The 25,528-nt window shown below is 32.6% G+C and overlaps 1 protein-coding gene across 2 annotated transcripts; it reads right to left on the bottom strand.

Annotated features, from left to right (window-relative positions):
* Positions 1–23,664, bottom strand: UBLCP1 (ubiquitin like domain containing CTD phosphatase 1). 2 transcript variants are annotated; one of them, XM_031953608.1, is made up of 11 exons: positions 23,563–23,664; positions 20,654–20,846; positions 19,714–19,805; positions 19,195–19,280; positions 18,996–19,111; positions 17,119–17,217; positions 15,637–15,674; positions 15,001–15,099; positions 12,854–12,970; positions 8,930–9,057; positions 1–1,714 (listed from the first exon to the last, which is right to left on the bottom strand). In XM_031953608.1, the coding sequence occupies exons 2-11, from the start codon at positions 20,805–20,807 to the stop codon at positions 1,627–1,629; spliced, it is 1,017 nt and encodes a 338-aa protein (XP_031809468.1). In that variant the 5' UTR covers positions 20,808–20,846; positions 23,563–23,664; the 3' UTR covers positions 1–1,626. The 2 variants fall into 2 exon arrangements, with proteins under 2 accessions (XP_031809468.1, XP_003756818.1); XM_003756770.4 differs by lacking the exon at positions 1–1,714 and adding an exon at positions 6,319–7,474 and having other exon boundaries at positions 23,563–23,663.
* Positions 23,665–25,528: the final 1,864 nt, after the last annotated feature.

Here is a 25,528-nt window from a genome sequence, read left to right as displayed (position 1 = left end):
AAAAGAGCCCCATATGTGCAAAAATGTTATTAACAGTTCTTTTTATAATCGCAAGGAACTGATAGTACTAAGATTATGTGATGCCAGACTTGTCTCTTCTCAACTATAGGATGATTCAAGTCAATTCCAATACACTTGGGACATTGACATCCAGAGAGAGCTATGGAAACTGAATATGGCTCAAAGCATAATATTTTCACTTTTTGTTTCTTCCAATCACGAAGCAATTTGCAACTCTTCTAAGAACTTTAGAGAAGTAGCTATGAGGAGAGCTGGGCTATACTGCTTCCTCCTACTTTGCTATCTTGACTGGTATCCCTTGCCCCTTGTATAAAGAAAAATTGTCATTTCAGAATTTTTTTTTAGCATGGTTGCTTTTATCCCCATATATTGACAGAATACCTTTTATAGGCAATCTGAGAGGTGTGAGTTTATGATCAAACAAAGAACAAAGAGGATTAAAGAATATAGACAATTTGATTCCTCAAAATTAAAATGCTTTTGTACAAACTACGCTAATGTTGCTAATATGGGATAGGATCACTGGAAAAAACAATCTTGAAGCAAGTTCCTCCAATAAAGGTCTTAAGTTCAAAATATCTAAGGAGTTGATTCCAATTTATAAAATTAAGAGAAATTCCTCACTATGAGTTCTTGATAAACTGATCTATTTAATTAAAAGGTCTATTTAATTATTAAAGATTAATTGAAAAAAAAATCACAAAAAGCCTATTTATTAAAATATACATTTCAACTATACATTTAAAAGCATCTAAAGATATTCTAAAGATTTTATACACAAAAGTATTTTAGTATACATTTAGGAGATTTCATAAAGTTTAGGATTGGAAGAAACATTAAAAATAATTTATCCAACCTCTTTATTTTATACATATACAGAAACCAGGACCTAAAGAAGGAAAGTAAAATGACCCATGTCACATGAATACTAAGCTATTGCCAAATGTAGGATTTGATACCGATACACCTTTATATCTTTAGATTTTGTTTCATCTTTAAGTGCAGCATTAAATATATTTTGAAATTCATTTACAGATCAATTTATAAAAATGCAGATTTAAATCAGAAGAGACTTTCCTTTCAAGATCAAGATGAGAGACTTTAGAAAATATCTAATCCCAAACTGAGATTAAGCAAATCACTTTAATGATAAAACTGGGATTAAATCTAGGTCTAGGGAATTTCTAAAATATCACAGTATTATATGCATGGTACACTTAAAAACTATTATTGAGAAAATATACAGACTAAATTCACACCCAAAGAACAGATGTCCAAAAATTAAAATGGAATTCCCTTCTTTTGCTCTAAAATCAAAATACAATTTTCTAAATTGAAATAGTCAAAAACTATAAACAGGCATTTCTTAAGGGAAGAAAGCTAATGTATTTATCACATTTGAAAAATATTCCAAGTCATTAATAATATGAGAATTACAAATTAAAATAACTCTAAGGCTCCACTAGATATATAGCTGATTGGCAAAAATGACAAAAATGGAACATGACAGATGTTTGAAGGGCTGCAGCAAAATAGGCACATTGATGCTTTTAGTAGAGCTGTAAATCAGTATACACATTCTGCAAAAGCACTTTGATACTGTTCCTAAAAAGTTATTAAATGTTTTGCATACCTTTTGACAATATTTACTTCCAGACCTATAATCCTCCAAAGAGATGCAAAAAAGATGGTCCTATAAAACAAAAATATTGATAGTAGCTCTTTGTTTAGTGGCAAAAACCTGGATACTAAAGAAGTGCCTATTAGTTGGGGAATTGCTGAACAAATTAGGCATCTATGAATGTAACAGATAATGTTATGTTGTAAGAAATAAGTGTCAGAAAAAACTGGAAAGACTTGCAGAGTAAAATGAGCAAACTCTGAATAACAAATTGTAACATTATCAATATGAAATTTTGAAAGACTTAAGAATTCTGATCAACATAATGATCAAGTAAGATTCCAGAGAATCATTGATGAAGAAAACTATCCATCTCCTAACAATGATGTAATACATCTGCAGAATAAGACACATTTTTGGACATGGTCAAATTCCATATTGACCAGCTTTGTTTGACCATCTATGTTTGTTAAAAAATGTTGTTTTTATTTAAAATTTAATCAAAAACTAAAAAAGTTGGGATAGCAAGATAAAAATAATATGAATATTTATTTAATATAGTAGTTATATTTAAATGTACAAATATTTCTATATATTTAAAAATTAAAAAATTAAATAAATTGGTATTATTCATTACTTCTAAATAATTCATACACACCCCCCCTTACCATTTTGGATATATCAACCTAAAGATTTTCTTTTTACAGTGAAATATTTTTTAATTTTCCCAAATATTGTCTGTCAGTCAGCCATTAAGCATTTTTTAAGCTCTTACTTTGTACCAGGCCCTAGAGAAGTCTCTTTATTAAATGGTCCTTGATAGGCCTAGAAGCAATAGTTAAAACTCCGTAAGTGGCAATCTCTTGGAGTGGTTTCTTCACTCTGCAGTCTATGGTCTAGTGCAGAGGTCCTCAAACTTTTTAAATAGGGGGCCAGTTCATTGTCCCTCAGATTATTGGAGGGCTGGACTATAGTAAAAACAAAAACTTTGTTTTGTGGGCCTTTAAATAAAGAAACTTCATAGTTCTGGGTGAGGGGAATAAACGTCCTCAGCTGCTGCATCTGGCCCGCGGGCCGTAATTGGAGGACCCCTGGTGTAGTGTATAGACCTTGAGAAATCATTAGCATTTGCCAAAAAATATTCATGATGACAATTTCCTTTTCCAACATTGCCAATTCTTATTATTCATAATTTCAAGTTGCATGCATTTTGTGCCTATGTCCTTGCCATGTGCTTGGTTTTTCATACTACCTCATGAAATAAACAACTGTTGATTTCCTTACTTGTAAAGATGACCAAAAAGAAATTGCATAACATACTTAGAAAATTCCCAAGATTTTAAGGCTAAAAATGGTTTTAGCAGAAAGAAGATTGCTTTCATTCAGTAATCGATATGCAGACCCCACTTTATGAAATAAGCAAATTCTTAAAGACTTTATTTTAAATGCAATAAGATTTTTAATGAAATTTCATAGTGAATTATATAGTAAATTTTTAACAGTAACCCTCTTATTAAGCTAAATTTTTATTTTATAAACTGATTTCATTAAAATTATGTCAATCTATATAATTACCTCATACATGAAGCAGTGTTTAGAAAGTCAAAAACCACTTTAACATCTATCTCAAGAGTTTTATGTTTCTCTCCTTTATAGAAAATCATCTTGAAATTAAATAATTTTGCAGGTTTTGGCTGCAAAAAACAAAATAGTTTTTCTGAAATCTGTTTATAACAAATATTTTTCTATTGGGGAAAAAACTAAAAATAATGTGAATATTTAATATAGTTATATTTAAATGTAATAAATACTTCTATATGTTTAAATATAAAAAATTTAAATAGAATTTATATTATCCATTACTTCTAAATAGCTCATACACATCCCCACATATCATCTTAGATACATCAAGATTTTCTTTTTACAGTGAAATAATTTTTAACTTTTTTTAAACAAGGTTTTTGCAACCATTTTTTTCTACATTACTCATATTCTAGACACCTAGAATTTGCAGCCTATGAAATTCTCAAGTTTCATACTCAATTTTCCAGACATTCTCTTCTGTTTGCTATGAAATTAACCTCAAGATTCCTATACTAGCTTTGAGCACTTAGCAGTTTAAGGACATATCATATCCTTCCCCCAATCAAGCCCAAAAGCATGAATCTTTACACAGTGTTAATGAGTGTCTAATACCTTTTTAGAGGGCCCCTTGGGTTGATATTGAAGCTAACCTGCATTAATGAGATAAAGCATGTAAACACTTTGGAGGAAGTAGTAATGATCTGCCTCTAGAGAGAAGTTGTGTTGATTACCTAAAATAAGAAAGTTCATAATGACTGCCTTATTCTACACTCACATTTTAGTCCTGTTTTCTATAAATCATATTACGATTGAAATATCAAATAACACTGAACAACAAAACTCTTTGCATAGGATCTTTGCACACCAACTAGCAAAAGGCCTTTCAAGCCTGAAATCAAAAAAACTCGAAGCCATAACCAATCTCGAATGCTTGTTAGAATCCTTACAAAGTGTTAACTCACTGGAATTGATAGAAACAATGTTTATGTACTTAAGTTTACACCTTTGAGAGATTCACACATTAGTTCACACATTATAGAGTTCACAAGTCTGGGAGATTCACAAGTAAGGAACCCACAATCCCACTCTTGGAGGAGGAGTCAACCTTTGGGTTCACACCTTTAAGAGATCATATATAAGAAGCTCTTAGAGCCTCTGCGAGGAGTCAGTGGAGGAGATTGACAGAGCCAGAATTCAGTCGGAAGAAGACTGAGAATGAAGGATTCAGAAGAGGAGAGGCTGAAGCTGGCAGAGGCAAAAGACTAGCAACAAGAGCTCTCGGAACCAAAGAAAGCTAACCGGTCTATTCTGAAAGAGACAATAAAGGATTTGAACTTTTAACAGCTGGCTGCATTTGAGGTGATTATTTATCTGAACTGCCTGCAGAAGTCCCCACAAGAAATCTGCTCCCAAAGAGAACGATCATATTTGAGAAAAGAAGAACACTACATTTTGGCGCCCAACATGGGGTGCCAAAATGTAACAATCATATTTTAGAAAAAAAAAATATTACACTTACTAGCTATGTAACCCTAGGCAATTCATTTAATCTGTTTCCCTCACTTTCTCAATTGTAAAATGGGGATAATAACAACACTTACCTCTCAGGGTTATCATGAGAATCAAATGAGGTATCTGTAAAGCAACTAGCATAGTACCTGGTATAATATTTACTTCATACTTTTCCACTACTTCACTCATTTTCCACCAATTCCCGAAAATGAGGGCGATAGGGAATTTTGCTCTAATGTGAGAGATGAATTAAGAACATATTCCTATTGGTGACACTGTAAAGGTTGATTTTCCTATCCTACCAGAACCAATTGTAAAACCAGATTGTAAACTATCTAAAGAGCAGGATCTCTTCTTGTTCACTTTTGCATGATCTATTCACATTTCCTCCAAAATACTGTAGAAAGTAGATGTTTTTACTTAAAGATAGTTGTTTCAAAAAAAAAAAAAAAAATTTCTAGTTAGTATCCAAAGATGCTAAACTTAAAATTTTTTAAATCACATTACAATAGAAATTTTCTCTGGTAATTTAAGATTCAAAATTTTCTGACACTTAGTACAAAGTACTGACACAATCAAAACAAAAATTAGTGTTCATAAGAGCTCTTAGCACTTCAAATCCTGAAATACTTCTAAATTAAGGATTAAATGGTATCTAGTAATCTTACTGATACTTAATTGTATTTTAATTAGGTGAAAATAAGTAAGCCATATATCTTTAATACTTAAAGGAGTAACTCAGTTGTCATAGCTAATTAACTTGACCACTATTGTCTCTTTAACATTCTGGTTAAAAAATTTTCTATACCTCCATGTAGTTTGATTAATGTTATTTGGCAGTATTCTGAGGAAAAATCAGTACCAGTTCTGAAATTGCACTTCTTTACATCAATATGTTACATATTATCTTGAAATGTGTTTCCAAATAAACTCTCTAACAGCTTGTTAATTTGTTAATCTTGCTCTCTCTCTGCTGCTTAATTAGGTATAGTGGTTAATTAACCAGGGCTTTGGCACCACCTAATGGCAGAAAACAAAATTTAGATTCTTTTATTAAATTTTCTTGAGTTACTACCCTACGTTATTCCATTTGAAACTTATAAATAACCTCAGATGTTTTCAATTTAATTTTTTTTTAAAGTTTTTAAAGATGTTATCATGTCATTTCAATCACTAATGAAGACTGGAATGGTGATGTCTTCTATAAGCACATAAATATCGAGAGGAAAACAATTCAGAAAAACTTTTCTTTAGTTTAAACAAAACTTAAGAATTTAAATTATCTTAATATTTTATTCTCTAAGTAAAGTCAGACTAGGCTGTAAATAGCACACTGTAGCTTCTCACATTAAAAAAAAAAAGTCCTCCTCAAAATATTCAACCTTTTATAAAATGAAAGACTTTAATGCATTTTATCTTGGTACAAAAGCATGTTCTGCATTATTCTATATGCAAAAAGATACTAATGCACTTCAAAAAAACTAAAAAATTTGTTTTTCAAGAGGCCATCATCTGACTTGATGTTTCTGTGTAAAATGACAAAAAAGGCAAAACACATGAGACCACGTAAAACAGATATCCAATGTTTTAAGAAAAGGTATTTATTATTTACACCACTGCTATAGTCCCTTAAGAACAATATATACCATGTTTATTTGAAAGGCTCGGACTTCTTTCAAATACAAAAACTGTATAATGTAACACTGTCAATAACGCAAAACAGCAGTCACATCATACTTCTATAGTGCAGGCTTAAGCATCGCAAATAAATGACTTTTTGAAAACTGTATGGCTAGGTATCTCAATTGATATATGGTGTTTGCACTTGGACAAGATTTAACTAGAACAGAACAAGGGCTTTTGTTCATGCTTTATTAGGGATAAATCTGTGACATGTCCTATTTGAAATTTAGTGCTTTTAAACTGCTTTATGACAATGGTTTTTAGGCAGAAATGCTTCTACTTAGCCATCAAATACAGCTGGACTTTTTTTCCCTTCAAATTTGGTTTGTCAGTAATTATTTTCCAGGAATCCACCTTTTCCCAATATGGCACATTTGCCTTAGGGCTGGTGCTTTCCAGTCTTATACAAAGAAACACTGACACACAAAATACAAACCAAACTGAGTTTGTATTTAGAAACTTAAATATTGCAACAAGGAAGGAAAACTGTGTCTAAGACAGAAGGATGAAGAACCTTGGTTATTTAAAAGGATACCAAAACTGGCTACCTGCACAAATTTTTTGGTCTTAAAAATATAAAATAAAATCTTGCTTTCCAGTTTCAAGACAGGATTTTGGTCTTTGGATATTTAGTGAAACAAAAACCTAAAGTCTCAAGCTGTTTCCAAAGTTAATGAATAACATCATTAGGAAAATTAGTAAAAATATTTTCCTCCATTTTTGTAGGGGAAAAAATTTACAATAATACCTTGGCAGCAGTGCAAAAGTAGGTATTATTTTTAAATAGTAACATTGAAGTATATATTTGAAAAAGAAACTGGATTTTTTTCTTTTTAGCTTATTGCTGTGATCTTCAAAAAATATAAAATAAAATAAAATTAAAAACTGGAAGACCAAGGATAAGCAGTCAGTCAGTCTGATGTTTGCTTCAGTGTCCAGCACTATCATCATAATATCTAGCATAAAAGCAAGGAAAGGTCCATAGATCTCAATTATCTTCAGATAAATGCTAATGCATGATAGAACTACTGCCCTTGCTTCTTTGAGAGATACCTGCAAGAAATAAAATTATCAAGATTCAAAAGTTATCTCACACCAAGATTATTAAAACAATCCAAATATAATTCCTTAAAAAGTTTTTGCATTTCTTTTCTTAAAAAGAAAAAAAAAGCATAGCATTAAAGTAATGCTTAAAATTAATGAGATTTTGCCTGCTAGAAAAGAAATAAACATATAGCTTTACTCCAGGTACTTGATGTACTTACTTTTCAAAATAAAGCTTTTAAATACATCGAATAAAACACTTAAGATTCCAAGGAAACAATGACATTCAAATACAATTATCAAAATATTTTTTAGAATGAGTTTACAATCCCTAAGTTAAGAACTCCTGATCTACTGTAATACATATTTCAATGTGCTTTTAAAAATCTTACTGTGAATGACAATCATTGAAGAAGATGAGCAGAAAAGATCTTGATCATGAATATGAAATAGGAAAAAGATGCCCAGATAACACAAGCTAGTTTTTTCCCTCCTTATTGTTATGGTAAAATCACATTAGACTATTATACATGTTTCTAAATCTCTTTCACATTTTCCAATTAAAAATGGCCTCTCATCATAGTGTATAGAAAGAGGTCCAGTCTGGGAACCAGAAAAGCTAGGTTTATAGTCCTTGGTTTGCCAATAAATATAATGTATAATGTATAATATATGTATATTTATATTATATGTGTGTATAGGCATACATATATATATATAGATAGATATATAGATATATAAAGAGTTTTATTAAACTAAAGCATTATTTAAAAAATTATATTACTAAATGAACAATGTTGTTATGTTCCTGGAACAAAATTGACAATGAGTATTATTAAATATATAAACAATTAAAATATTAAAGATTTGATTCTAATAAGAATTCAATTGCTTATAAGACACAATTAAATTATGAATTTCTCTGGAATTTGAACTTTTGATGTGTTTTTAAATGCTTTATTTAACTTCACAATTTCTGAGACCCCAGTAAAACAACAACCACCCTTAGCAATTTATCCAAAATCATACAATTACTTACAAACTTTATAACCCAAATGTGTTAAATCCAGTTTGGTGTACTTAACACCAAACATTACCTACTTCTGGAATGCTTGCAATAAACAAGAGAACAGAAAAACAACAACAAAAAAACAAACAAAAAAAAATTCTTTTCTATTCTTCTAAAGACAAAGTTCAAAACAAGCTACTTTTCTAAATTCTATATAAGGTTTTAAAGCATGCCCTGCTTATGCTTCAAGATGCTGAGAAGACAGTGAGTCTGAAAAGGGTCAAATTTCTGCGACAAGGAAAAACAATTCTCTTTAGTTTCTAAATTGTAAAACACTTAAAGAATGACACATTACAAACAAAAATGAGTTTAAAATATCAAGTATATTTGATTTTCTTAGTTAATTCTGTGAACATGTCCATCTTAAAAAGGAAAAATGGAAATGTAATACTTACCTTTCCCAATGTTTGTGATTCAGTTCCAAAAAGTCATCTAATTTTGCTATTTCCTTGAGGTATTGGGTCAACTTTAAAAGTTCTTTATCTTTATCTCTATTTAGATGAGCTTTCATAAAAGGCCTTATCTATTAGGAAACAAAGATCATTCAACACTTTAGACTGAGATAAGGAAATCTAGAACAATCCTTTAATGTTTTACTATTTACAATAGATAATTAAGTTGGTAAAAATTACTAAGTCCTTTGAACATTAACTGCAACATTTCTATAGTAACAGTCTCAGTTCATTAAACTGACAGTCATAGAGTAAGACTGTGCCACTTCCTTCCCCTTAAAATATCAATTTCAGAGACTACAAAAACAATTCTAAACTTTCTTCTAACTATTTCAACCCCAAGGAGTTACTTTGTATAGCAATTCTTCGGCTCTGTATTTCCCCAACATTCAAGCAGCTCTCTCAACCAATTCTTATTTTACTTAAATACAGATTTCATTCACATAAAATTAGCCAAAATGTAACCTAATCTCATTATTTCTCATTCTTTACCTGAGTATCAAGGAAAATGTGATGAGCTTAATATTAATAAAGAACCAGAATGAAAAATATTTGTTTATAAGTAATTTTTCAGAGCTATAAGGATAAGGGCTGGGACAAAGTAATGAGTCTATACTATGTCAGCTTCAAATACAGATTCAATTTTATTTCAGTATACTAAAGAACTGACAAACTCTCCTGTGATGTTTCAGCAAAAACAACTGTGTTGCTATTATTTCTATTTTCTCTTTAACTGGGGGTTCATGGATATATTTTGCAGATTAAGTGCAAAGCTTTAAGAATCTCAGCTCAGTTCAGCTTAGCTGCCCCAAGCTAAGTGGTACAGTGGATAGAACACCAGTCCTGAAGTCAGGAGAACCCGAGTTCAAATCAGGGATCAGACACTTAATACTTCTTAGCTGTTTGACCGTGGGCAAGTAACTTAACCCCAATTGCCTCAGCAAAAAAAAAAAAAAAAAAAAAAAAAAGAATCTCAGCCCTCAGAAAAACCCAAGAATTATTTTATGCCACAAAATAAAACTCTGTAAGACAAAATCACATACCTTCCTCAAATACTTATGCAGTGACTTAAAAAAAAAACAAACAAAAAAACTTTGTAGTGTCTTTGTTGATTTGTCCTGAATTTGATCAAATTAAGGAAACAAAGTCACTTCTAAATTATACAAATTACTATAGAGAAATAAGCATGGCAATGACCTCAAATAGTCATTATCCCACCACTTCTCTCATTTTGTGGTCAGTAACAAGCACAAATAAGAATTTTGTACTTTCAATAGATCAAGAGGAAGGATTAGGTGAACCAAGTGGCTGCCCAACACAACTCTACAATAACAAACATTAAGTGCCTACTACAAATAAGGTAGAGGTTGCTAGATGGCTCAGAGGACAGAGTGCCAGACCTGGAATCAGGAAGACCCAAGTTGAAATCCAGCTTCAGACACTTACTAGTTATAACCCTGAGTAAGTTACTTCTGTTTGCTTTAATTCACTGGAGAAAGAAATGGCAAACCACTGCAGTATCTTTGCCAAAAAAATTGCATGGACTATATTGGCATGCTAAGTTCAACAGGATAAGACATGACTAAAAATTCAATGTGCATAAGATACTATGGAAGACACTGAGGATTCAACAAGAGAAAACATGGAAATCCTGCCCTAATAGAGTTTATAGTCTACTATAATAGATAGGAAATATATAATACAAATAATTTTGAATATGGAGTGTGATGGGTACTAAAAAAAGATCTAGCAAAATGTCCTAAGACAACCTGAGGGAAAGAATGCTCTAGGCAAAGAAATAGGAAAAGTTTCAGGACAGCATTAAGCTGCATTTCAAAGGAAAAATAGAGTTATAATGGGTAGAGAGAAGAAGTATATTTTAGGCAAGGAGAATGGCCTCTCTGAAATATAGAGATAAGAAATGGCAGAACCAGATTACAAAATAGCTAGTAGCTCAACCTGGTTGGAACATGAGAATAAGTATATAGATTAAAGGGCAGTGGATAAAGGATAAGATGGGTTGTAGAGGATTATATAGAGTAACTGTAGTAGGACAAGGTGTATAGATTAATGGAAAAGGGATAAATTTGGGGGGAAAAGGTGGCATAGGATAAGGTGGAGTATAGAAGGGTGTTTAGAATAACAGGAGTGGGATAAGGCATGTATATTAAAGGCAATAGGGTAAAGAAAGAAGGAAAGGGTAGGGGGAGAAGATAAGGAAAACATCCAGTGTGGGAGGAGGTTAATGCAGGTTAAGGAGCAGAATTAAAGTAGAAGAGTTGGCAGGGATAGGAAATCAGAGATATACACAAACACTTTAACGAGGATTGGGGGGGCGAGGGGGGAGGTGCGGGGTACAGAATTTATTAGAAAAAAATGGGGCTAGTAATCATTGAACTTAGACAAAGTCAAATTTGATTCAATCAAGAGAGAAATCTATATAATATGTCAGCCATATTAACATTGTTTTAGATACAAGTTAACATATGGGAATGTATTTATGTGTATCTGAGTATATGTGGGCATATATGCATATAGATCTATGTATAAGTGTGTGTGTATATATATATATATATATATATATATATATATATATATACATATATAAATAATGTATTTTGCGGGTGTGAGAGTGTGAACAAATCTCTTTTTTTGTTTGTGTGCTTAACTATAGCTTGTTTGGGGGAGGCAAGAGGGATGAAAGGGGGAAAAAGAATAAAGTAAAAAATATGCAGCAGAGAACAAAAGAATAATCTATTAGGAAGCAAAGAAAAGATGGACACTCATGAATATAATTTTCTCTATTATTACATATGCTTTCTTGAAATTTAAATTCATTGTTACATATTTTGAATCCTCCATGATATTCTGCTGGGCACATGACAATATTTTCTTCTGATATTTTATTTTCCTTTTCTGTCTTTTTTATGTTGTTTTTATTATTTTGTATTTGGTTCAATAAATTAAAAAAGGGGTAGAGAAAGCATTTAACATCCAAAAACCTTTCTACTCAAAGATCATGCTTTTGAAACCCATTAACATTCTCGTCCATACAAGCAAAAATTCATAATTACTGTTCTTGTGTTAAGATGACATCTTGTTGAAAAAAGCAAATATTTCCAAATAAATGCTGATTTTCAAATTCCTGAAGAGCATTTTCCCCTAAGCTTACACATTATTTACTTAAAGAGGTAAAGTTATTCGTACTATATATGAATTATACTGTCGTCAAGTACATTCCCTTCCAAGCCTAAATTTCTATTGTCCCATTAAATCAATAAATTAGCATTCTTGTCCAATGTCAATCTGTGAGGAAAGCACCAAAATTTATCTTATATATTTTAAATGTTTTATGGGTTGCTAAAAAAAAAAAAAAAAAAAAAAAGGAAAACAGAAATGCTATTGCCAACATTTCTATTTTATACTAATAAATAATCAGCTGGTTTTACTTCAAATGTAAATTACATGACAGTCAATAGATGTTCTGCAGTAAGACTGCTTTCACAGTAATTAAAATAAACAACGTGGCTACATTTGTTAATTAAGGAAACATGACTCAAACATACAGGATGTATGAAGTAATAAAGTTTGTTTTTTTTTTTAAAACTACCTCACATACTTTGCTATGTCTTAAATGATAAAATTAAACTGTGAAGATTCAAGTGTTTAATCTGATATATATTGTATAAAGAGTTTAGGAAAAAACACTAAAATAGAAGGAACAATTCAATTTTATAAATTTTTCTATGAAATGTAAGCTTCATTTGGCCTATAGTCTTAAGAACAGTTCTAAAAAATTATTCCTTCAAATTTCTGTTGTACCATTTCTTCTAGGTCATATAAAATAATAACAGAATGACTGATTACCTTTAATCCATTCTGTGGGTTCATAAGAAAATTTCTTCCAATATCATCAAACATAATGGTATTTTTTTTGCTGTAAAACTCTGAAAATTTTCCCCATATAACACCAAGAGGTTTTACCTTAATGATAAAAAAGAAGTTTTGTTTACATATGACCTTAAAGTCTTAAATCATAAACACAAAATCAATTTCTGGATAGTTCACTGAAGTCCAAGCAAAATTAAAAACCAAGGTAGTCTCTCTGAAGTAATAAAATGATAATCTTCTGCCACTACATTGAGCCAATATTGATTAATATAAAAAAACATATCTCAGAAGTTACTAAAACATATACCAAGTAGAAATACTCAAGCAGCCTGTGATTTATGGGCCTACACTTTTGGATCTTTTCTCTTCCTCATCTGACATCCAAAACATGGAATCTTGATTAAGATAACCCAAAAATAACTTGGTGAAGAACACTTTAGAATAGTGACTATTCTAGTCACAATTTTAAAATTTTATACTGCTAAAAAATGACTTTTCTGCCTTTAATGTGGCAGTGATACTGCATTTAAAAAGATAGGAATTTTCCTGATAGATGATAGCAGATGTAATGGTAACAAGTCCTTTTTAATAAACATTACTGATCTTAAAAATTTTTAACATTCTAAATTTTCTTTTTTAACCAATTACACTTTTTTCTATTTCAATTTTATTTTAAAGAGGGAAAGGATGGGATATAGAAGGGTATTAAGATGAACAGCACTTAATTCTCTCCCTCCTTTCAATTGAAAACACAAAAAAAGAAAACTCTTTGCCAACATCTATAGTCAGATAAAACATTCCTACCTTGGCTTTATTCCCACTGATCCCTCCACCTCCCAAATGCCTCAATTTTCACTACTAAGTCTATCATCTCTACCTAGAAGTAACATGTTTCACTGAATTTTCTGGAATTATGGTTGGTCAATGTGTGGACCATAACCTGTCTTTTGATGATTGACTCTCCAATGTTATTCCTCTTATTCTACATGGTTCATCTTGCATCAGTTCATACAAGTCTCCTTAAGTTTCTCTGAAACCATTCCCTTCATCATTTTTTTTTTTTGTGTAACAATATTCCAACACACTGATATACCATTATTTGTTCAACCATTCCTCAAATTGATGAACGACTCCTCAATTTCCAATTCTTTACTACCAGAAAGAACTGTCATAAATATTTTTGCACATGTCCTTTTACTCTTGTACTTACATCACCTTGATTTTCAAAACTATCCTTCTCCCCATTTCTCCCTAATTATTCTTTATAACCAAAACTAAAAAAGGAGGGGAAAAATGCATCTCAACAAAACTAACATATTAACCAAGTGTGATAATATATGCAACACTCCACATCCACAGGCCTTTCTGTGTAAGGGTTAAATTTGGTTTATGTAGCTACATAATTTTCCCATGCTCCTCTGAATTCTTCATATTCCATTCCCTTTATGTATCCCAATTCACTTAACTATTTGTCAATTAATGTCAACTATTTTTCCTTCTTTGCTAAGATAAAGTGGTTCTATAACTTTGCTGTACATGAGATTTTTCTGTCTTTGCCTCTTTGGGGTATGTCCCTAGCAGCAGGATCTCTGGGACAATTACTTTCTTATAGTATAATTTCAAATTCTTTTCCATAGAGGTTGAACCAATTCATAGTTCTACTAATGGTATTCTAGTATGTTTATCTTCCAAAAAGCTCCAAAGCTTAAGTATTCCCTCTCCATCAAATTTCTGGGTATGAGCAAAAACCTCAGTTCTTTTGATTTGTACTTTTTTTTTTTTATTAATGATTTGGGACAATTTTTAAAATGATTACTAATATTTTGCAGTTTTTGGAAAACCACTTATTTACTAAGACCATTTAACCACTACCATATTCATTGGTGACAGTGTGGTATAAGTGTCCCATTCTGTCCCAATTCCAAATCTGATATACCAACTCGTCTAAATCAAGCCTGACCTGTTATACCATTCCTATCTTCTTATTCTGTTCAATTCTTGGAAGATGTACTCAATGTACTCGAAGCCCTTCTTTAATTCTTTTAAAAAATTTTATGGGAACCCAGGGAAACAAAATAAATACATTGTCAAAAAACAAAAACAAAAAACCCAACATTTCTTACATCTATTAGGCCTCTTCTTGGGGTATGCACTGTTATCATAGCAGCACTGTCCAACATGAAGGTGATCTTATAGTTTGTATTTGTACTTACTCCCAGCTCCTATAAACAAAAATACCCATTACTGATATGACAATGGTTTCAGAAAAACTTTGCTGCTTTTCTCCAATGGTTGGCTTGCCTTTTTTCCCCTATAGTATCAATACACAGGGACACTGGCTCAATTGGGGGAGATTCCAAATGTCATTTCCTGCATCTCCAATTTTCCACTCATATGACCAACATTCTGCTGAGCTGACAAATCTTACTAGATGAAGTTAAAAAATATCAGGGAAAGTAAAGATGAACTTAAAAAAATAATAATAACCAAAAACCCCTCTAACTTCTTATTTGTGCAGAGCATCACTCTTTTTCAATCATTACAATCATTTCAATCATAATAAAAGAAAGACACTCAAATTGGCATTTAAAGAAGCAAAACCTACAATGGATAAGCAATTCTGTGAAAAGTATGAAATATCAAATACAAATAAGCAGTAATATTTCTTCTCCCAGAACTACAGTATTGTTTTTATCTTGTTCATTACTTTTTTAATAGTTTCTAGTAACTTGAAATTTTGGAAAACATAAAAATTTTACCTTCATTTTAGCTTCAATCCACTTCATATTTGTAGCAGCTAAAACACAAAATAATATGAAAATTCAATTATGTAATTGAATTGAATTGTGTAAACAAAACTATCCTCTGTAAAGTTTGCTTCTAAGTTTGCTTCTAAGCAAAGCAATCAAGTTAGATATCCATTAGTGCCTTGATAGGATTGTCTTCAATCTTTACACGTAAAATAAGCACCATCTATTTTTGATATAACTTCAAGAAAGAAAATTTTGATCCAATGTGTAGCATATATGATAGACTTATAGCTGGAAAAAATTTCAGATTATCTAGTTCAATCACTTCATTTTGTAGCGAAGATAAACTAACATCCCTAGAGTTAAGTAACCTGTCTAGAGTCACACACAGGAGAGGTGAAATTCAATCCCAGGCTGTCCTCCAGCTCTTTCTGCTGGAGGCCCTTTTAAGATTCTTCCAAGCTATAAATCTAGCCCCCTTTGCTTAAAATAATTACAAAGGAAAATTTCCCTGCGACTCCCAAGCTACATATTTGCTCACAGTTCTCTCTCATTCATGCAAATGGTATCAGAATTCCTGGTTGTATTGTACTCTGGGCTGGCAGTTGATTACTATCCAATCATGATCAATCCTTTGCCAGAGTTGAGAAATGTAACACTTGTTGTGTCTGGCAGCCTTTACTGATGACACCAAAACTAACAAAATCCAGTACAATGTACTAATTTTCCAACTACTCGGTATTGGTTCATGAATAAGTCAAAGGTAAATGACAAGATGCAAGGTCTACTGGTCTAAAGAATAGTGGAATAAGCTATACAGATCACCACTAGAGAATAACTAGAGAATAAGAAGGATCAAAACCATATCTTATATAATTTTTATATTTTCTCAAGAAACTAGTATAGTACTTTTGATAAAAGATACAAAGTAAATATTTATGGAAAGAATATGAAATCATTACCAAGACACACACACACACACACATATATATATATATATATATATATATACACACACACACACACACACACACACACACACATATATGATGGAAAGCAATAAGAATGTTTAAAATCAATGGAAAATTTTAATCCAAATATCGAAGCTTTAAGGGTTATCATCACTGCAATGGAAATAATAGATAGATACACATGCTGCCACAACACTATACTTTTTAATTTCATATTTTTAAATTATGATAATACTTCCTAATAAAAAACTGATCAAAACATTAACCTAATATCATGCTCTGTATGACATCTTAAAGCATGTAATCATCTTAAGAGTGGAAGAACAAAAAATTGTCCTGATTTACCCATTCTAACCATACAAAGCACCACATGAAAAAAAGTCCTCCACTGAATCTGACTAATTCTCCTATTCATACATAAATCCAAAAGATGCTTCCTTCTTTAGGTTTATATGAATTTAGCAATAAGTATTCAAGTAGGCTAAATACAGGAAATCTTTAAGTGAAAAATGTAGCTTACACCAAATTACTATGTCATAATCTTCATATGCAGATGTTAAAAATTCATGAAGATATGGCCGCATTAATTCTACCCCAGTCTCTGCACAGGACCTGTGATCTAAAAAGAAAATCAAGAAAATTAGTGAGGCAATTATTAATTTAAAATTATTATCAGGGAAGTTATGTTGCTCAGTGGATAGAGCCCCAACTCTAGAATCATATCTGGCCTGAGACTTGACAATTATTAACTATGTCGCTCTGGGCAAGTCCCTTAATTTCAGCTGCCTTAGCAAGGAAAAAAAAATTGTCATACAAGTGTCCTAATTCTAATTTATCCCATCTTGGGATCAGGACATCCCATTTGGACACTACTGCAAAATTGTCCTTTATTATGCTCATCTCTGACTGTATTATTCCCAAAAAACAAAGTCAATCCTTTATTACACTTATCTCTGATTTCATTGTCCCCCAAAACAAATCCAAATTCAAAATGGAATTCAAGGCCATTGGCCCCCATTCTGGCAACAAACTATTTATAGTCTTATCTCACACTACTCCTTTTAATGTAATCTATATGCCATATGATCGCCAAATGGTTTATCTTTCCATAAACACATCTTGCTTCTTTGCACTGTGCTACTCACAGTGTTCCATATGTCTAGAATGCTCTTCTATTTTCTTTTTTTCCCTCCAGACCATTAATGAAATTCTACCCATTTTTCAAAATCCAATTCCACTACTGTTTCTTTCATGAAGCCTTCATGGCTAAAAAAGATATCAGCTTCTCTTAATTTTCACAAGTATTCACCTTCACCTCTCTTATACACATATGATGTTCCATTGTGTATAAGTTATTTTGTGTTCATGTTTTATTTTTCCTACTAAATGAAAAATGAAAGCCAGGTTTTAGTTATTTTGGTATCTCTTCTTACTTTCAAGATTTAATCAAATGTATTGTGTGGATGCTCAATGTCTTTTGAAATGAATTTTAATGAACATAAATATGAGTAAATATTTGTAAACAACAGAAAACAGAAGGATGCTTCCAAGTTAATACATACTATATCAAGTATGTACAACTGAAAAAAATAATTCTTTGGTGACAGAATTATTTCCTTGGAATCTAAAGGTAAGGGTTTGATACTAGCTTCAAAATTTCTAAAAGAATATTGTCCTTTTAGTAAAAAATATTCTTGAAACTACATTCTGTAAAGTCAGTAAAAATATAAACACATCTATATATCAGTGTTTCAAGTTAAGATGCAAAGAGTGTGTAAATATACAATTAAGTTTTTATTATTCTGAAAAATATCAATTCCCTATTGAAATCAAATCCAACTCCCTCATTTTAAAAAGGTTAATTTACTGATAAACTGGTTTCAATTTTGAGTAAACATCCATTTACTATGAACTGAAGTATACAAATATACTTCAAATAAACAGAATGGTAATGTGGAAATGTTTATTCTTCTATAATGAACTACACACATTCATTTGACAATGTTACACGGTACTTTTTTTTTTATGTTGATTTCCATATCAACATGTCAAATTCTAAAATCTAAAAACATTCCTTTTTTTCCCCCCCGGAGTCAATTGGGGTTAAGTGACTTGCCCAGGGTCATACAACTAGGAAATATTCCTAGTCTGATTATTCCTGGTCCAAAACCAGATTTGAACTCAGCTCCTCCTAACTTCAGGGCTGGTGCTCCATCCACTGCCACACCTAGCTGCCCCTCTAAAAACATTCTTGAGAACAATTAAGAACTAAAAGCATAGGAATATAAAGCCAAAAATTAATTTGAAATGTTGCACAAAAAACACTGTACTGTTAAATAAAAAAGAAAAAAGAAAATAATTTTTTCCAAATGATAAAATTGTTATTAGCTAACTTACCAAACAATGTGTAGTCAACATCTAGAACCAAAAGTTTCTTTCCTTCCCTGGGAGGATTCAAAATTTCCACTTTATAATCTTTAACTCTTCGAGAAATTTTTAGCAAGTTTTCTTCCCTAATGCAAAAAGTAAAAACATAGCTGAAATGTTTATTTTTTATATTAAATTCAAGTTTCTCCAAAAAATACTCAATACTTACCTATTTTCTACTTCAACTACTTCCTCTTCAATATCAAAATCATTGACAACATCATCATTGTCAGGTGGTGGGCCTAAGACATCTTCCTATAAATATGGAAAAGGAACAGAACCTTGAATTTAATATTTGTCATTTTTTATTTCAACAAATTAATCCAAAATTATTTATTACTTTTCTATTTAAAAAATATACATTATATCAAATAACAATGAGCAATTTGAGGGAAAATGTCTTTCAAAACATATTATGAAAGACTTCTAAGGATAACCTTTCATTGTAAGGTTTCACATATTAAATGTGATACCCATTCCAGCTACTTTAGTATCTACATATGGCTCTATGTAAACAGGTCCACATATACTTATGTTCTGCTATGAATTAATAATGCCTTGCCTATAATATTATGCTACTTTATTTACTGCTAAACTGTGACAGCCCTATAACAATTATAACTATGGTATAACAATGTAATGTAGATTGTAACATCTTCAAAGGAACAAATGGTTTATAAACATTTACCAAGCTCTCCTCTCGAGTTCCCATCATCATGATTTTAGTATTTGGTTTCAGTTTGAGAGCTCCAAGCTTAACGTCATTTTCTGCAGGTTTGCCTACAATACAAGCAAATGACTGTTTTTTCACTAAAGTTCAAAAGCCAACTTCACTATTCCATGACACAAACCCTAACATAAAAATCTGTACAATTTCACAGCAGGTGAAACTAAACTAACATAGCAATATGTTACTGTAAAGTAATAGCCATATGTCTAAAATTAAAAAGCAGTAGCTGATCTTAGTGCTATTTTCCCCTCTGCCCCATAAAATATCCTACCTTTATAAATTCATTCTTTACAAATTCAAAATTAAAAGAAATATCTTCCAAAAAGATTCAGGCACAATACCCCCTTCCCCAAATGGTCACCACTTCTGCAATACACAAAATTTACCCTTCAAAAGCTATTATTACAAAAGTTAAATGCCACAAATGCTGAGAAAGACTATTAGAGTTAGTATGAATGGAATACCATCCTCATTTTAAAACAGAACGGATTATATGGGATGAAGAAAAAACCCAGAATTTTAAGAGAGTCTATGAAAATTAAAAAAAACATTCTAGATTCAATTTCATCCAATGCTTCTGTGTAAGAAATTAAACTCTAAGAAAAAAATTATTATAAAAAGGATAAACATTGGTAATTTTCAAGAGAATAAAAAGTAATCTTATCATTATTAATAGTTCTTTTATATATCTTTTCATATGTCAGCTTACTTGTGCCACTTGAGAGCAATTAAATCTCCATCTAAAATATATATCCAAAGTGGAGAGGAAATACTGTACTAAAGCAAAAGGATATTTAAATTTTACAGTATTATTAAGAAAATAATACATATATACTTTAATGAAAAAGGTTAGAAAGCTCTACACAATTATTTATTTTTAAAAATCAGTACTTTTTACCTTTAACTTTGAGACCAAGCAACTTTTGGCGTTCTGGTAGCACTCCTGTAAGTGTCTTGAGGGACTGCTTGAGATCTAGCACCGTATCTTCTTCAGAAAGTGTGGTTATTGAATATTCTTGTCCACCCCATTTTATTATGAGAGAGAGAGACATCCCTGAAGCATGCGATCAAGCAATCTATTGTCAAAAGACCTAGAAAGTAAGGAATGGGCAAATAAAAAAATCAAAATGAATACACACACATATAAGATATATATAATACATTATATACATATTTCATATATATAAATATACATAATACAATTTCATGATAAAATATTATTTAAAATGTAGTACATTAAAATAATTATTTATAATACTATTATTCAGTAGCATCATGCATTTCTCTTCCTCCACTCCCATACATTATCATCATTAACAGCACTTATAGATTTCTTTACAAACTCATTTTTCCTCATGAATATAGATAGTTTAAAAAAAATAGCTATTTCTAAACTCTTTTATTTGGCTAATGAAACATTTAACTGAATTCTTCCAGAATATAGCTCCTTACCTCCTCCTCTCTCCACTTATCACATCCATTTATCACAGGATAAAAGTAAACTCAGAATTTCAAAATCATTTAGAATTGGCATGAAAAGTATCTGTAGGCATTTCCAACATGACCTATTGGCTGTAAGATCTATCATAGCTATTTAAACATACTATACTTTGAACAAAATTTGCTACATTTAAAAAACTTTAAAATCACCACTAGTTTAAGATATCAGCTTCTATTTCAGTTACTTACTCAATGTTATAAGCTTCAACAACACTCTTTAAAAAGTGAAATGACCTGTTTATTTAGCATAAAAATGCTAACTTGTAACAGTGTAAGATCAATTTCCTCTGAGGGAAAAAAATTCAAATGTGTAGCCTTAAAATCAAACGCTGAAGTATCATCTGCTAGAACAGTGTATAGTCCATATTTAGTAGTATAAGCATTATAACTAACACCATCTGTATGAATATAAAAACTATTTAAATATTCATAAACACTAAAAAATAGATGGATGCTGAAATTCTGCTGCCCTAAAACAAAATTTCAAATTCTTGGGCACCTCTATGTCCTTTTCTCATATGTTAAAAAATAGAGGGGGCTAGAACTAGAAGATATCTTTTCATATGTAAGTTTATTTGTGCCACTTAAGAGCAACAAAATCTCCATCTAAAATATATATCCAAAGCGGAGGAAAAATATTGCACCAAAGCAAAAGGATATTTAAGTTTTATAATAACATTCAATAAAATAATATATAATTCAATGAAGAAGTTAGAAAGCTCCAAACAATTATTTATTTTAAAAAATGAGTACTTCAAGTTCCAAATTTTATAATCCTCAGAGGAAAATAACAGAACAAAGTAGGGTTTGCAATCTCAACTCTAGTATTAATTGGCTGTGTGACCATGTAAATCATTTAGCTTATCTGGCTTCAAGAACTGCCCTGTTCTATAAAATGAAGAGTTTGGATTGTATTAAGTCCTTTCAGTTCTAAGACTTTACAATACACATTTTCAAACCAAAGTGAACAAAGTAACACTGCATAATGTAACAATACCTTTTCTATGAACCTCCTTAATGAAGGAATTGTATGTTTTTTATTTTCCAAACAATGTTTTCCAGCTCAAAGACTCAATAAATGTCATATTCAAATTAAAATTTGTAAAGCAGCAAAAATGCATAAGTTTATAATTAGATATATGTACATTTATATTTCCAGTAAGGCTTTTCTTTTAACCTTCCAATCTATAAACATTTTCTATCAATAATACTATTTTTAAAAAAATCAAAAACTTTAGGAGAAAACATTCGACAAATGAACAATTATAAGCAAAAGATCAGAACTCAAATTAGAATAACTGTTTAAAAAAAAGACACCTTACAAGATTACCTAGCATTACCCTTCCACATTCTAGACGAGAACAATGAGGCTGAGGAAGAGTATTCAGCCAGTCATAAGAGTACATGAGTAGAACAGCAGGATCTGAACCCAGTTCCTTTGATTCCACATCCAGAGCTCTTTTCACATTATTACTATCCCCAGTAATTTGTTTTAGATCTATAAATTTTATGATACCATCCACATTTTGAAGTTCAGAGAACATAGTAAAGGAAGCAAAAGGCAGGGAATCCAATTGAACACACATTTATTAGACGTCTGTTCTCTGCAAAGCGCTGAGCTTGGCAAACATACACACACACAACATACACATACACATACACACACACACACTTAATGACTAGACGGGCCTGAATTTGCAGTTACAGTAATTGCAAGGAAGTGTAACAAGAGAATAGCACAACAGAAAACGGTGAAATAAGCAAGAGCGCCTTGATATTAGCGACACCCTCAGATCAGTGAACTTGCAAGAAGGCTGGAGATAACGCAGGAGGGTGGAGGGAATTACCAAGAATAGAACAGGTGTGTGGGGGGAGGAGCGGAAATGGAAGGGGATGGGGGAAGGGACCGGAGAGAAGTGGGGGCAGGTGGACACGAAACGGGAGGGAAGGACTTCAGCAAAGGAGGCTTTGAAACAGGATGGGGAAACAAGTTGTCAGTGAGGGGAGCGCTGGCCCGGCCCCTTGTGAGGGGACAGGGAGGGGAGTCACCTCGACACCTCCAGCCCACCTCACCCCCACTAACATCCTGTCCTCTCCCCTCCCATCACATTCATCTCCACAGGGAGCCCGCGGGACAGCAGCAGATTCGGCCTCCAGCCGGGCTCTCCACACCGCAGGCCCCACGGCCCTGCAGGAGAGATCTGGACCTCATAGAGAAAGGAAGGGGGGTGGTCAGCTCCCCACAGAGGTTTCCACCGATTTCCGTCACTTCGCTTCGGGATAACGCAGGGCGTCCCGCCCCCTCACCTGGAACGGAGTCCCGACTGGCAGCTGCGGCGGATACAAGAACCTGCCACACCGGAACCGGCGGCGCCGCCCGGAAGTTGTAGACAGGAACCGGAACTGGTCGTCGGAACCGGAAGCCAAGGAAGACGTCAGGGTGGAAAGAGGAAAATAGAGGAAATGGACATCCTATAGAGTGGTCCACGGAAGGATAGGGTCAACTTCTGGAGAGGACTCATGTTTGAAGTCGCTACTTCTAGAAGTCCAAAGATTCAGGCCTCTGTGACCCGGATATAGATGGCAAGGAGGTGCTGACGACCGACAGCGTCCTGCCTGCACCACGCAGGCGCGTGTTACACGTCAAAAGCTAGTGGGGGAAGGGCGGGCAAGCCTCGGACCTGTCATTGCTTAGCTGCACCATTTGAGTTGTTCTGCCTCCTGATTTGTCTCAAGTTCCCAGGTCCTGAGAGATCCTGCCCTCCACAGTATACAGTTACGAGGTCATGAAAGTTGAAAGCATTCAGGTTTTGGAGCCTGGTGTCGAATTTCTGTGATCTGGAGGGCAAGTCTCCTATCTCTGACCTCAGTTTGCTTCTCTGTAAAACAGGAGTGATCTTTGTTCTCATCTTCTTTACGGGGTGGGGGCAGGGTGCACCTTTCCTCAGGTGAGATGAGGTGGTTGAGAGGAAAGCATTTTGTAAAGTAAAGCTGGTAAGAGAGAACTGGGATCCGTTTCAGAAAGAAAAAAAAAGTGAAGGAAATGTTAATATCGGGGACACAGGAGGCAGTGGGAGGAAAGACTCATGAACTTGAGAATAGTCAGAATACCTGATTGTGAATCCCGTCTCTGCCACTTTCTATCTGTTTGACCTTGGGAAAGCCACTTCACTCTATCTTTAAAACGAAATGGTTGGATCAGATGGTTTCTAAGTTTTCTTTCAGCTCCAGATCTTTGTTCCTTTGATCTTTTGATTTATGAAATGATGCTTTTATCCCCTTTAGACTTGAACTTATCCAAGTCTTTTTTTTTCAGACTCCGAGATAAGGGAATGGAATAAACACCCTGATATTGGGATGAGGAAGTGTCTGATCCCAAAAGCAATGTTGGGGTTAAGAGCAGATGTCAAGGAGGCGTCTCAAAAGAATTTATAAGCTTAGACCATCCCAAAATAAGAGGCAAAGATTTTATTGCATTGTAGCGGACTAAATTCTACATGGTGTTTTCACAAGGAAAAGAAATACAAAAAGATTTTTTTTTAAATAAGACAAGCCTGTCACACAGAGGCTTGATTTGAATTCAAGACATCCTGACTTCAAGCCCAGTATCCTGTTCACTGAGTCACCTAGCTGCCTTGAGTAAACATTTTCTGTTTTTAATGTGCTATCTCCCTGAAACAAATGCTTTGAGGACTGAATCAAAGCACAGAATTTTATTTAGTCTTAAACCCCCTTCCTCCCCTAGCTAGGACCTAATACAGTGTTGTTCATATAGTAAAGCCCTAATAAATGAATTTTATTTTGCCTTCCCCTCCCCACCAAGACTTGATTAGTGCTATATTGTTACTTCTAATAACATAACCAGTACCATAGATGAATTTAATATGTAGTCTTATTAGTAACTGAAGAGTTTTATGCATTTATCAAATCTCTTTTTATAAGTTTTTATTGATATTTTCTATATCTTATATCAACTGGACCAAAACCTGTGGGTGGCAGGAGCTGAATAGAGCAGAATAGAGATAGGAGAGTTAGGACACAAACAGAAATTGATAACTGGTAAATATGAAATAGAGTGGGAAAATACATAGCAAAGAAAGGAGTTTAACAATTAATTTTACAATTAGCTAGGAGAGAGGAAATATCCCAAAAGGTTGGAGCATGCCCTTAGCTGGCAGGCTAAATCCTATAAGGGATTCAGCACCCTAAAAAAGTGATAAGAAGAAAGACATAAGGTATCAGAAGAGGGAGAAATGATGAGAGGAAAGGAGTG

This window comes from Sarcophilus harrisii, chromosome 2 (assembly GCF_902635505.1).
Source record: "Sarcophilus harrisii chromosome 2, mSarHar1.11, whole genome shotgun sequence".
Taxonomy (NCBI): Eukaryota; Metazoa; Chordata; class Mammalia; order Dasyuromorphia; family Dasyuridae; genus Sarcophilus; species Sarcophilus harrisii.
This window is presented reverse-complemented; position numbering and strand designations above follow the sequence as displayed.